The 14,530-nt window shown below is 37.5% G+C and overlaps 1 protein-coding gene across 9 annotated transcripts in view; it reads left to right on the top strand.

Annotated features, from left to right (window-relative positions):
* The window catches only part of LOC134745501 (muscle-specific protein 300 kDa), a 298,426-nt gene that overhangs the window by 94,815 nt on the left and 189,081 nt on the right, over nucleotides 1–14,530 (top strand). For 2 of the 9 annotated variants that reach the window (XM_063679597.1, XM_063679572.1), the window contains exon 1: nucleotides 6,326–6,797. The exons of the other annotated variants lie outside the window; for them this stretch is intronic. In XM_063679597.1, coding sequence (XP_063535667.1) covers nucleotides 6,341–6,797 — 457 coding nt within the window. In that variant the 5' untranslated portion in view covers nucleotides 6,326–6,340. Of the gene's footprint in view, nucleotides 1–6,325; nucleotides 6,798–14,530 lie in introns of those variants that run through there. 9 annotated transcript variants of the gene reach the window in all.

The following is a 14,530-nucleotide window of genomic DNA, read 5'->3' as shown; positions in this document are numbered from 1 at the left end:
GTATAAATTCATGTGTTGGATTATTACCGGGTTGAAAACTATACTTGTACCAATATTTTAACTTTATTCGTTTGTGACAAACATAATAACAACCAATCACTACATAGTATAAAACAAAGTCGCTTTCCGCTGTCTGTCCGTCCGTCTGTCCCTATGTATGCTTAGATCTTTAAAACTACGCAACGGATTTTGATGCGGTTTTTTTAAATAGATAGAGTGATTCAAGAGGAAGGTTATATGTATAATTTGTGAAACTTTTGTTTAAATTAGTTGAACTACCCGTGCGAAGCCGGGGCGGGTCGCTAGTTTATAATAAACTAGAGACCCGTTGCGGCGTCAACACGCCGCTAGAGTATGGTTCTAAAAGTTAGGTTGCCTGTCCACTGGAGCGGAGCGGTAAGCGGGAAAAAATCCAGCAATAGAATTTCATTAAAATTTCAGAGCGGAGATTTTTCCTCGCTTCATCGCTCCGCCACCTCGCTCCGCTCCTGTGGACAGGCAGCCTAAGACTGAACGCTTAATGAAATCAGGAAATGTGACGTCTTCAGATTAGATGAATCACTGGCTGTCACTATCTATTTGATGCTGACTATACCCACAGAATATGAAATCTTATACATAATTATCCATACTAATCCATACTAATATTATAAATGCGAAAGTCTGTCTGTCTGTCTGTCTGTGTGTTCCCTCTTCACGCTTAAACCGCTGAATCGATTTAGATGAAATTTGGCATAGAGATAGGTTGAGTCCCTGAGAAGGACATAGGATAGTTTTTATCCCGAAAATCATCCCTTAAGAAAGTAAAAAGCGGAGTGGAATTGAGATAATTAACGAAGTGCCTGCTAATTTGTGTGCATAATATGCTTTATTGTCACGCAAAATAGGCGCCAGTCGTCGATTTGCGGAAAATCGCCCGAACTACAATACAATGCTTAAATTTAGATTGCTATGAGAATTTTTCCAGGCGCTATTCTTACTCTAGCTGCGGTCTAAGTCCACGCAGACGAAGTCGCGGGCAAAAGCTAGTAATATTATAAATGCGAAAGTCTGTCTGTCTGTCTGTGTGTTACCTCTTTACGCTTAAACCGCTAAACCGATTTAGTTGAAATTTGGTATACAGATATTTTGAGTCCCGGGGAAGGACATAGGATACATTTTATCCCAGAAGTCACCCCTCAAGGGGGTGAAAAGGGGGGTGGAAATTTGTATGGGGAATCAATAACCGCTCAACCGATTTAGATGAAACTTGGTATGGGGATGGTTTGAGCTGTGGGAAATGATATAAAATAACTTTTATCCCCGAAATCATCCCTTAAGGGTGTAAAAAATGGGGTGGAAATGTATAGTGTGGACCAATTTGGGGGTGAAAAAAGGATGGATTAAAAAGCAGATTTGTTTAAGAATTAAGATACCCAAATTAATTCCACGCAGACGAAGTCGCGGGCAAAAGCTAGTTTTTTATAAAATGGCGACACGTTTGTATAATTTTAGCGTATTATATTTCGGTCGCGTAGCACCTACCAGCATGTTTTGTGATCGTTAGTTTTGATGCAAAAAAGACATAATTTTTGTCTATCTTTTCGCATCTTTCTAAACTAAAAATCATGATACGCGACCGCGATATGATACGGTAAATCAAGATTTCGTGGATAGGATGCCTTCTTGTCATTTGGCTCTCATGCCTAAAATTTCATAGGGCTAGAGTATAATTTATATTTAATTCTCTTTTTCCTATTATTCATGAGACTGAAGTTTACAAACATTTTACAAACATTCCGTGACATTCCGTGTCTGGGCTATACCGCGAAAATGGAAGTTCAAATTGCGGGCATCTTTCTCTGTCACTCTAATTACGCCTTTATTGGAGTAAAAGAGAAAGATCTCCGCAATTTGCGAATTTCGGTTTTCGCGGTAGACCCTCTGACCTAATAATAGACTTAGTATATACACGTAGTTACAGACATGAAACCGAGCGACCAGGGGTAAGAGAAAGACATATTCATGTATTGACAGTTTCATGTATGGCAGCATAATCCTTTTTAGGGTTCCGTACCCAAAGGGTAATAACGGGACCCTATTACTAAGACTCAGCTGTCCGTCTGTCTGTCACCATGCTGTATCTCACGAACCGTGATAGCTAGACAGTTGAATTTTCACAGATGATGTATTTATGTTGCCGCTATAACAACAAATACTAAAAAGTACGGAACCCTCGGTGGGCGAGTACGACTCGCACTTGGCCGGTTTTATCTCTTTCACTCTTATAATTTTCATGGTCGGGTTATGCCATCATAGCAAACCCGACCATGAAAAAATGCCCGGTCGGTGATAAAGATAAAGCATGTCACTATTTTCTCTTTCCGCTTATAGGAATCGCAATAAGACTATATTTCTCTATCAAAGAGTGTCAGGCCCTTGAACCTAATTTAGTTTTTTTTAAATTTCCTTTTTTGAAAGTATGTACAACGACTGGACCGCGACCTTGGTACCGTCAAAATATCTCTTTCTCGCTCTCGGCGTACGGCAGCCCACCTTAAGCGCCTAATACATTACCGCACCGCACTGGTCATTGTGCGATGCACCTAAAGTAAGAGCGAGAAAGAGATATTGCTTCCTCGCTCTTACTTATGGGTGCGTCACACAATGACCTTGGTGCGGTGCGGTAATGTGTTAGCCGCTTTATAGCCGTATTTAACAGACTATCTTAAAATCCGTTAGAGACTACCACACCTCACCGCGACCTTGGTGCGATGCGGCGCACGTATCGATAGTGCGCAAGGTGGTCACCGTACGTACGTTAAGGACGCAGCTATAAGTTAGAGCGAGAAAGAAATATTATAGCCGTATTTAACAGACTATCGTAAAAGCCGTTAGAGACTACCACACCTCACTGCAGCCTTGGTGCGGTGCGGCGCACGTATCGATAGTGTGCAAGGTCACTGTACATACGTTAAGGACGCAGCTATAAGTTAGAGCGAGAAAGAGATATTTTGACCGCACCAATACGGCTTTTCGAGATATTCTCTTTCTCGCTCTCACTTATGGGTGTGGCGCACCAAGATCGCGGTGCGGTGCGGTAGTCTGTTACGGCTTTTACACACGATCGCACATACGCCGCACTGCACCAAGGGCGCGGACCGATGCGGAAAATGGGGTTGGCCGGTCGAAAGAATTAACAGAGGGCGCCAGCATAGCTTGCCCTGTCAGTCCCTAGAATTGTGTCAAATTTTTGTTTTTTTAATGCCCTGGATGCCAGCCCTTTAAGCCAAATCTTATAGAAAAAGGGGCAAGCTATGATGGCGCCATCTCTGCAAACCTTTGACAGTTGCCAACCCCATTAGCTGACCGTTTACCTTAAAGATCCGACATCATTTAACATCCTCATAAGAACAAACCTCGCCGTACGTGCTTTTTGAAGTAAATATAGATGCTTTTCCCCACCGATTTGTATGGTTTATGGTGGCCACCAGGGCTACAAATTCTGTCCCTCACGGGCGCACGCGGTATGCTACTTCTATAGGATCCTACCTTCTATGTGCCAAAGCAACAATAAAATAAACATGTGTCATTTTGATGAGTACGATGTGGATGACACATGTCTGACATGTTGTCAAACACAATAATAAAATTTTATGGTGTTTTAATATAATTTTTAGTGTGGTGTATGCATGTTACAGTCTCAAAACAAATGTTTGAATGGATTGGATACCTTACATACATTGGATATAGGTTTGAGTTCAATTCAATCTCAAGTCAGAACAAAGGTCACGTGGTACATTTTTTCAAATTAACTTTTTAGTACTTTTTCGGGAAAAAATCAAAAAACTAAGAGCTTATTGCAAATCTGTAGCATGAGACGAATCTAATGACATATAATTTATTTAAATCGAACCATAACTGTAGATCTGATGGGATGAACAAAAATCAGCCTCGCGTAATATATATATATAGATATTCCAAGACGTCTTTACTATAACTTGTCCGTACATCGAACTGACCACTTGTCACTGCATACCCGCCTTTTTATAACAATTCAAAATGGCGGGAATCAGTGACAAGTAAGTCAATTGATACTCTTTTATAAACTTATCATAAATAAAAATAAGAATGATCAAAGTATAAGCTATTAATTAATAATGATCCTTACATGTATTAGTAACTCTCAGAATAAATAGGTAAGATGATTTTTTATTATTATTTGTATCTCCTTGGATATCACGGGCCTATGCATCCCGGTCTTTTGATAGGGTTGCGTGGGGATATAAATCAAACACGTAGAGGCCCCTTGGAGAGCTTTAATGTCATGTAGAACGCCTGCTGGAACCCGTTCACAGGCGCAACAATAACACCCATGAACCGGTCGCAGCAGGCATTGGGACTATTGTAGAAAAAGTGAACAGTATACCGGTCTATGGATTGAAGTTTGGGTGGACAATGAGACTGGGCTATTGTAAAGAAGTCCGGACACCTGCCATAACAATGTTAAAACACGTTATCGAGGCAGGTGGTGATTTGCCGCTGACTAGATGGGCCCCTGAAACTGCCGTCGTGAAGACGACCAGGAGCAACACCGGTGTGGACGGCTCAGGGGTGTCGAGAGGTGTGCGCCGCTTTCTACCCAGTGACTGTTAACAGCCACTGTGCCAACTCGCGTCTTATTCATCTTTCACTTCCACCCCTGGAGCATATAGCTCTTACGACTCCCCTCTGGACGGCCAATGAAGGCAAGCCAGAGCTGAGAGTCCTGCGGGTCCCCTTGGGGTCCACTCCGACCGACGAAGACACGCCGGAGACGGAGACCCTGACCGACTCTCTGGAGCACTCGGGTCCGTGGGGTCGTCACTCCCCAACAGCTCGCCACAAGCTGCCCTGCGGGCTTATTATTATTATTATGGTCCCGAGATTATGTAAAGGACGAACATAGGTACCTTAGATCTATTTGTAGCGACTTTCGTCTTTGAGGTGTTTAGTTGAAGCCCAATGTTTTCACTTGCTCTACAAAGGTCGTTTACCATTTTCTCCAATTGGGACGGTGTTTTTGAAAAAAATATTATATCATCTGCAAATCTAAGGTTTGATAGGTACTGCCCATTAATGTATAGTCTTTTTTCTTTCCAGTTTAGGTTCTTCATTATGTGTTGTAAAACTGCTATAAAAATCTTTGGGGAGAGTGGTCCCCCTGCTTCACCCCTCTTCTTATATTGATAATGGGCCCTATTTTATCCAATTTTACACGGCTCGTACTTTTTGTAAGATGTTTTTCAATTATTCGCTTTTATATTTATTTTCACCTATCCTGGTGTCCAATTAATTAATCTAAATGTATTAAATTCAAAAAGACACGATTCCCTCCACTGCACTAGACCGAACTATTCCCTAATGATTCTGCTACGTTTTAGTACACTACACGCGAACGAAACAGAATGGGAGCGAGGACCGAGGAGTGACAATGACAGCAAAGCGATCCGAGTGATCCGACTCATCCGACTCATCCGACCGAACTAAAACTAAACGTCGACTCTCTCTGTGTCTGTGTGTCTTCCTCCTTGCCGCATCCGGCAATGGCGACCCCATTAACAATTCTTGTCCGGATTATGAAATGCCCTAATGTGGCTCGCAAAACCAAACTTTTTTCTCTCTGTGTACTACTGTACTAAAAGACCGAACTAGTACAGTTGTGAGATTGTACTAGTTGGGAGCGATCTTTTCAGTGAATGAGCATACACAATAGTGTCCTGTCTGTCTGTAATCTAATCTTGTAAGTTTGACCCACTTATCGGTTTCGCATTGAGCTGAAAGTAAGCATTTAGGACACATTCAAGCTGATTTCATGATGGAGTCTAAACCTTAGAGGAATAGGAATATATATAGGTACATGGAACCTTCATATAGGTACATATACGTGTTTTGTATCAGTGAACTCGATTCTTATCTGTTAATTCGTCTTCGTTACATCACCATAAACGACCAAGTTCAAGCATGATTACGATAATATTGCATTCGAAAGATAACCGATTCGTTACTGGACTACTTATAAAACTATAATTATTTGATTTTAACACCTACCTTGCGTGTTACTTGTATAGATAGGTTCATACGAAATTTCTGACTGAATGTCTGACTGCTTTGGTTGTAATACGCAAAAACTAATACCTACCTAAAAGTGGCCAATATAAACTAAAAGTTTCCTCTGGTTCTGAAGCACAACCTAGAACCAGATCAAAGGAAAAGCTCTGTCTGCGGGCCGTCTGCACGTGTTCGCATGCGCAGAAGCCTCCGCTTCACTCGCGAGCCTCTTAGTATCGAGCGAACCTCAGAGCGGTGAGGTCATGTCGCTATGGCCGACGGCCGCGACTCCCCGTCGCAGAGCAACCTCCGCGACCGCGTTAAATACTACGAAAAAGTATGGTCAGGACAGGCGGCCGACACTGTCGACGCCGCCATCGACGTAGAAGAGATAGAGAGAAGGATAGAGCAGCGTAAACGTCACACAGAATCCCAAAAAATCGAAGTTAAGCTAAAAAATACGCGTGATACGGAATCTCCAACCAGGAGCTACGAATGTCAGCTCCCAAGTTATTCGTTAAGACATGTTGAGTCGGAGGAGGAGGTCAGGTTCAAGTTGGATAAAGTAACGGTTAAGAGGATAGTTGAGTACAGTAGTGATGTGGAGAGACCCGAGTCGCCGCTGGAGTGGTACTCCGATTACAGCCACCAGAATCTTCACTCTGCGACGAGAAAGGAATATGTGAGGAGCAGATCGGAGTACGATTCTCATATTGCTGAAATTAGAGGTAGGATTCTGACAATTGATCATAAGGTTAAACAATTGTATAAAATATAAACAATAACAAACGCAGGTCTCTTGGCTGCCTGCATTTTCATCAAATATTATAAGACAAATAGGTAGTAGGTAATAGGTATAGGTACATAAAAATAACGGGTCCACCAGTGGTTGTTGTGGAATTGTTGGAAAACTTACATGAAATGAAAGAAAAGCGAAGTGAAAATTAATTTAACCGAAATTGGATTTTAATGCTATTCAGGTAAAAATATCTTAGTAGAAATTTTCAGGAAAACGATTATTATACATTATAATGATGCTGTACTTGAGATAATACTCGTAATAATTTTTAAGAAAAAAAACCGACTTCAATGGGGGATGCCGTTGAAAGGTTACTTATTGTTGGTGGTGCACTCCAGACAATGAAATGAAAAAGAAAGCATCTTTTGCGTAACTAAAAGGAGGTAAAACCACCCACGTTTCTAGTAGCATTTCGTTTCTCTAAGGGTCTTTGTTCTAACCTAACCTAACCCAATGTTCTAATAGCATTTCGTTTCTGTAAGGGTCACAGTTCTAACCTAACCTAACCCACTTTTCTAATAGCAGTTCGGATCTGTGAGGATCGCAGTAAAAAAAAAGTCCAGGTCCAAGTTTGGGTCTGGGTCCATAACGAAGAGAATAAATCGCCAAACGAGAACTATGTGTCGTTGAAGAGTTCCATTCTGATCATTATCAGCAGTTCCACTTCATCAAATGTCACTTTTTTAAATGTAAATGCTGGATTTGTTGATGAAAATACAAAAATCACTATATGTATGCCTTTCACATTTGAGGAGTTCCCTCGCTTCCTTATGGATCCCATCATTAGAACTCGAGCTTGACAAAAATGTGTCTTTAAAATTTCACTTGCTTAACAAACATAAATAAAAAAGAGAATTTGAAGAATTTGATTGAAGAGTTCCATTCTGATATTTCTGATCATCATCAGCAGCTGCACTTCATCAAATGTCACTTTTTTAAATGGAAATGCTGGATTTGTTGATGAAAATACAAAAATCACTATATGTATGCCTTTCACATTTGAGGAGTTCCCTCGATTCCTCATGGATCCCATCATTAGAACTCGAGCTTGACAAAAATGTGTCTTGAAAGCCTAACTTGCTTACCAATCATAACGAAGAGGACAAATCGCCAAACGTGAACTATGCGTCATTGAAGAGTTCCGTTCTGATCATCATCAGCAGTTGCACTTCATCAAATGTCACTTTTTTAAATGTAAATGCTTGATTTGTTGATGCAAATACTAAAATCACTATATGTATGCCTTTAACATTTGAGGAGTTCCCTCGATTCCTCATGGATCCCATCATCAGAACTGCGTTTTGACAAAAACGGGACCAATCTGTATGTATATACTTACAATCAAAAAAAGAATTTTCAAAATCGGTCCAGAAATGACGGGAGTTATGGGGTAACAATCATAAAAAAAACATACAACCGAATTGAGAACCTCCTCCTTTTGAAATCTTGAAGTCGGTTAAAAACTAAAATTTGTATGTGTTCGCAGGCTCTACTTGGAAAAGATCAGGCCTTTTTCCCAGATACTAGGATTTTTCACTTACCGTGTAGATATTTAATTTTCAACGACTCGGCATGAGTCATGAGGAACATAGGTCAAATATAATCCAGTTAGTTAATCCAATCGGTAGTTCGGGTTATAATTAGGTTAAAGAAGCGTCTATGCAGTTGTGGTAACTCTAAAAAACTAAGAATCATTTGAACCTCTATTCTATAAGGCGTGTAACATACAATGTTAGTTAGTAGCTGCCTATGTTGGCCCTTGGCCCTATTTCTATTGGATGTATCAGAAATATCAGAATTATCTGTTCTCTCTGCGGTCAGTTTAACCGACTACGTAACGTATTTTTCTCAAAAATGGACGGCAAAGTCGACGTTGCCGGTTAAAAAGAAGGTCGCGAAGTGCGTAGTTTATGGTCAGTCAAAAAATTAAAAAGTTAAAAACATTGCAGTCTCGATTTCGGGACTGCAATGTTGCATACAAATTCCATTATTTGTCGAGTTCCAAACTTTTTAAAAGTTGAAGTGGCCATATCAAATGAAGGCATAGGTCCATTAAACAGCCAAACAGATGATCAGTACTTATTATTATAATGTTGGTACCGCGACTATTTAGGTGTCTCAAATAGGTTGGCGTATTTTCAGCAGAAAAATACACTTCTATTTTTAATTAAAAAAATAAAACGGCGGCAAAGCAAATCTTACTACTTTTTCTGTGAAAATATATACATAAGAACGTTTCTTTTGTAAAATATTTCTATTATATTTGCATTTATTGCGCCATTTTTGAGAAAAGCACTATATATGACTCGGCTGGAAAGCTACTTGCTAGCTTCGGATTCAATTAAACGGACTCTCAAGGTCGTCCGTTTAAAACGAATCCTCAGCCAGCAAGTAGCTACTTCCGAGCCTCGACAATAATGTACTATACTATGCTGCTAATGTTGATGATGTCAGAATACCGACGATAATTCATTCACGTTCAGTGAACATAAACAGCAATACCTACCTATTTTATTACATTTGTAGAAACTTAATTATGAAAGTATAGATATAATTATTTTCAAGTATAAATAGTAGATTGTGTCACAAGGGAGCAAAATTACATATTTACGGCGAGGGCGTACAATTGAATCCTGAGCGTAGTGAGGGATTCAAGTTTTAACGCCCAAGGTGAAAATAATTTTGCTACCATGTGACACATACTGAGGAAATTACATACATATATTAGGTTTCAAAACATTATTATTTTAAGCAAAGATAGATATGGACAAAGTGCCTAAAATATGTATACACGACCTTAGTATAGGTACATACTTCTGGCACTTTGTCCGTATCGATATTTTCAAACGTGACTGTACTGACAAATTAAAAGTACCTACAGCTCATAATTATGCACCTAATATCTTTTCAAAGACAGCAGCAAACACCTAAAATGATACAATGAAAATCAAGTACATTATTTTTGTAGATTTTTCTGGTAACAAATTACCCAACAAACAATTAGGCGACACTTAGCACTTAATTTGTAACTAAAAGACGTAAAACGACGCTATATTAACGGTTTTATAGGTCACAGTTGTAAAAAAGGGTTTACAAGAGTTAGTTATCTCATGTAGCTATTTTGACGTTATAATACAGCCTAGGCAGTTTGTGTTATAGCCTTAAGCAAATTTTACAACCTTAAGATCTTAATAAGCAGTAAGCACCTGCATTATTCACTTAAGGTTCTTGAAAGACGATAACTAACTCTTTTATAACCCTTTTAGTCGTAACAAGGAAGCCATTAACTGCTTAAGTTATTTAATGGTGCTAACTAGTGATTTTTAACACCGTATACTGCAAGTGTTAATTGACACGCTTGTATGATTTAGGGTGGAATAGCGGAGTTATATGTGTCTGTTGTAGAACTTTAAGTCCCAAATAGTACCCGTATGTTACCTTAGGTTCAGTAACACAGTTAAAGGTCACTTCTATATCTCTAATTGATTGCGACAAAAAAGTAATATAATAACAGAAAATAAAACCAGAAAAATGTTTCGTTCTAATTTACCGATCGCCCTTTATAAGCAGGGGTCTCGTACGACCAGTACGGATCCCTAAAATCAGTGCGCTCACTATCACTAACAGCTGCTATTAACTATCTTTAAACTTTTAAGTCGGTAAACAACTCTCTTATACCATTATTGTAAATATGTAAGTGGCAATAAAGAGTTGGTGTAGATTTTTATATATCTTCAGATGTTAAAAGAGTCCAACTTAAATTTCAATTTCAATTTATTTAGTTTGCTAATATACACAGATACAATATTGGTCATGTCAGTGTGGTACAAATTCATGGGTGCATATTACGCCACAATAGGCATGCAAAATATTACACTAAAATTATAATTAGCCTATTTTCTTAGCTAACTAATAGGTATACATTTAAAATTATTACAAATCACAAATTAATATATAATAAGGCTAAAGCTATAGCGCCATTTTTGGTGTCTAAGTGCAGAATAGATATTAAAAATTAGGACGAAATTATTACCTAAAATTCATATTTTAATCAGTCTAGTTCTTACACTATTAGTACTGTACTAAAATCATGGATTAACCTAAATTGTATTTTTTTTTCATAAAATAAATACGACGGAACACATATTATAGAATAATTGACTTAGGTAAATACGCATCGGATAACAGGCCCTTCAATTATTTGCTAATAATGTATATAGTAATTCACAGTGTAATTATTTTCGCAACCACATATCCACGCATGTACAAGTTATATAAGAAGTCCCAAATTCACTTATGCGCATCCGCCATTAGATATTTCATTTTATGTTGTTGGCTAGATCAAACAGGCATGACGAATAACACAGAAAAAGAAAGAGATGTAAACTAAAGATTTAAAAGCAAAGGCCAATAATGTGTAATTGTCTCCTCGAGTGTCACAGATGTCGATAAGAAACCCTGATGTACCGCCTAAAGCGGAAAGTATCGTTTTTCTAGAGCTACCCTACAACTCAGACAGTTTGTAGTCACCCATATGCAACCCATCTAGTTCCTAAAGAATTAATTACCACTATTGTAGCTCCACTATACCGCTCATATGTCTCTTTTTTTATCCGCTAACCCTACTGTAGCACTGTTATAAATCTTTAGGTGATAAAAATGTGTGCCCAATCCGGGGTTAAAACGGGGTTATAGCCGGCTATAACTCCTATTTTTAGAGCACTAAGAACACCTAAAGAGTAATTAGGCGCTTATATAATTCTCTTCTATCCCTTAAAATTAGCGCTTAATGTTACTTTGTTTTACTGTTTACAAATTTATACACAATACAGAACCGCATAATTATGCTTTGTGAAATATTTGTACAAAACTTTTTAAATATAAACTTTTTAAATTGCATAGACAAGTATGGCTGCGTTTAAGGAGACCTAAAATGTCAAAATAAAAATTAAATTATTAAACTAATGTTTTTTTAATTTCTTTGTAAATATTACGCTAATTAATTAATTTACTTAATTTAAATATGCTATTAATTAATTTAAAATACGCTAATTAAATTTATTGTTTACAATTACAACAAAATATTATTTCAGTTAGAAAAATTGTATGCACGTAATCGATTATAAAGAAATTGTAATCGATTATATGCATACTAATTTCATATGTCTTTGTGTCAATATTTCATACTGGCAACAAAATGGCCTTGAACAGAAAAGTGCCACTTTTATCCTCCTAGCAGGGAAGAAAAGTTCCCTTTTCGAATAGGTGATGAGAAATAGTACATTATTGTCGAGGCTCGGAAGTAGCTACTTGCTGGCTGAGAATTCGTTTTAAACGGACGACCTTGGGAGTCCGTTTAATTGAATCCGAAGCCAGCAAGTAGCCTTCCAGCCGAGTCATATATAGTGCTTTTCTCAAAAATGGCGCAATAAATGCAAATATAATAGAAATATTTTACAGAAGCAACGTTCTTATGTATATATTTTCACAGAAAAAAGTAAAAAGATTTGCTTTGCCGCCGTTTTATTATTTTTTATTAAAAATGGAAGTGTATTTTTCTGCTGAAAATACGCCAACCTATTTGAGACACCTTAATAGTCGCGGTACCAACATTATAATAATAAGTACTGATCATCTGTTTGGCTGTTTAATGGTTCTATGCCTTCATTTGATATGGTCACTTCAACTTTTAAAAAGTTAGCAACTCGACAAATAATGGAATTTGTATGCAACATTGCAGTCCCGAAATCGAGACTGCAATGTTTTTAACTTTTTAATTTTTGACTGACCAATAAACTACGCACTTTGCGACCTACTTTTTAACCGGCAACGTCGACTTTGCCGTCCATTTTTGAGAAAAATCTTTTTTTTACCTCAGCAGCTCGAACAAGGGTACTTTGCCACTTAAAAACAGTGAGAATAAAACAATCTGAAATTAATAGGTACCTTCTTGAGCTAAAAAGTATTTAGTAAAATTTTATGAATAAATGAAGCAATTTTTTTCTTATATTTTGTTATTTTCATGAATATAGTGCTAAATAACTTTAAAACCCATTTAATATCGTACAAACCTTTAATTGTGGCTGTAGAAGATTCTGCCTTTGCTCATTTACGCAAGTGTAAGGTTTATCTACACATATAATAAAGGGGAAGAGGGTCGAAAGTCTGTACATGGAAGATATTCGAAAAAAAATTGGCTGGGGATACTTAGAATCGATAACAGAACACGTTCCAACAGTTTTTAGAATTTTTGTCTGTTTATCTGTTTGTCTGTTTATTTGACCGCGCATCAAACGAAAACGGCTGAACGGATTGTGGATTGTGGATCTATCGAAAAAATCCACGGCCAGGTTATAGGCTATAAAAATTTGAGAAATTTTACCCCTAAGGGGGTTAAAAGGGGATGAAAGTTTGTATGGGGTTCAAGATTTATTTTAAGCTAGCAATTTGAAACTTCGTAAAAAAATATATTATTGAATTACATGAAAACTAATTTCAGCGTTTTTGAAAATTCATCCCATAAGGAGGTGAAAAAGAGGTTGAAAGTTTGTATGGGGATAAAATTATTTTTCGAGTGCGTTACTTGAACCTTTGTATATGGGCATATTATTATAAATACAGGAAAAGTGATTTCAGCGTTTTCAAGAATTCGTCCCCTAACGGGGTTAAAAGTTTGAATCCATTACAAAAGCTTTGAAACTTCTTAGAAAGGTATAATCTATAATAGACGATTACAAAAAAAGTAATTTCGACGTTTTTGGAAATTTAACCCCTCAGGGGGTTGGAAAGGGGATGAAAGTTTGTTTTGGGGTGCAAATTTTATTTTAAGCTAGGAACATGAAACTTTTGCAAAAAGGTATTATATTAAAAAGCAAGAAAATTACTTTCAGCATTTTTAAAAATTCATCCCCCAAGGTGGTGAAAAAGGGGTTAAAAACTTTATCTTGATAACTATATCATTTAAGCTACTATTAGGCCAAATTAGGTATCGTTTTTGTATAAATCGGGTATGCCGAATTCATTTATGAAATCGAAATGACACACACCATTCCGGAGTGAAAACACAAAAAATATGAAAAAAATACTTTTTTTAATTCCTCTTCACGTTTTAATCTCAAACATCATCCCTTAAGGGTGTGAAAAGGGAGGTGGAAATTGGTATGGGATTCAATAACCGCTGAACCGATTTAGATAAAATTTGGTATAGACATAGTTTGAGTCCCGTAGAAGAACATAGGGTAGTTTTTATCCCACAAAAAATTTCCTTAAAACTGGAAAGGAAGGTGCAATTTTGTAGGTGTAATATTGTGACTATTCATGTCACAACGCACTGTGTACTGGTGTACGCTACCGAGGAAGGATTTTGCCAAATTAACTCTAAGTTTGGAAAAGGGGGTACGGATATCAACGAATTTTTTTTTTAATTGAACAATAAATTAATTGCCACATATTGCACAGTGCCATCTTTTGGGGAACAGAGTAAACATTAAGTAATCAAGTATTCATAGTTACATAGTGGTAAAATCAACACGCATATCAACACGCGTTTCATTGCATAGGTAATTATTTAAAATAATTAATAATTTCTCCATCACGAATTATACCTAATCGTAATTATATCGCTTCCATATTCATACGTATCGCATCCTTTAAGCACTTAAG

Source organism: Cydia strobilella, chromosome 1 (assembly GCF_947568885.1).
Source record: "Cydia strobilella chromosome 1, ilCydStro3.1, whole genome shotgun sequence".
In the NCBI taxonomy this organism is placed as follows: Eukaryota; Metazoa; Arthropoda; class Insecta; order Lepidoptera; family Tortricidae; genus Cydia; species Cydia strobilella.
This window is presented reverse-complemented; position numbering and strand designations above follow the sequence as displayed.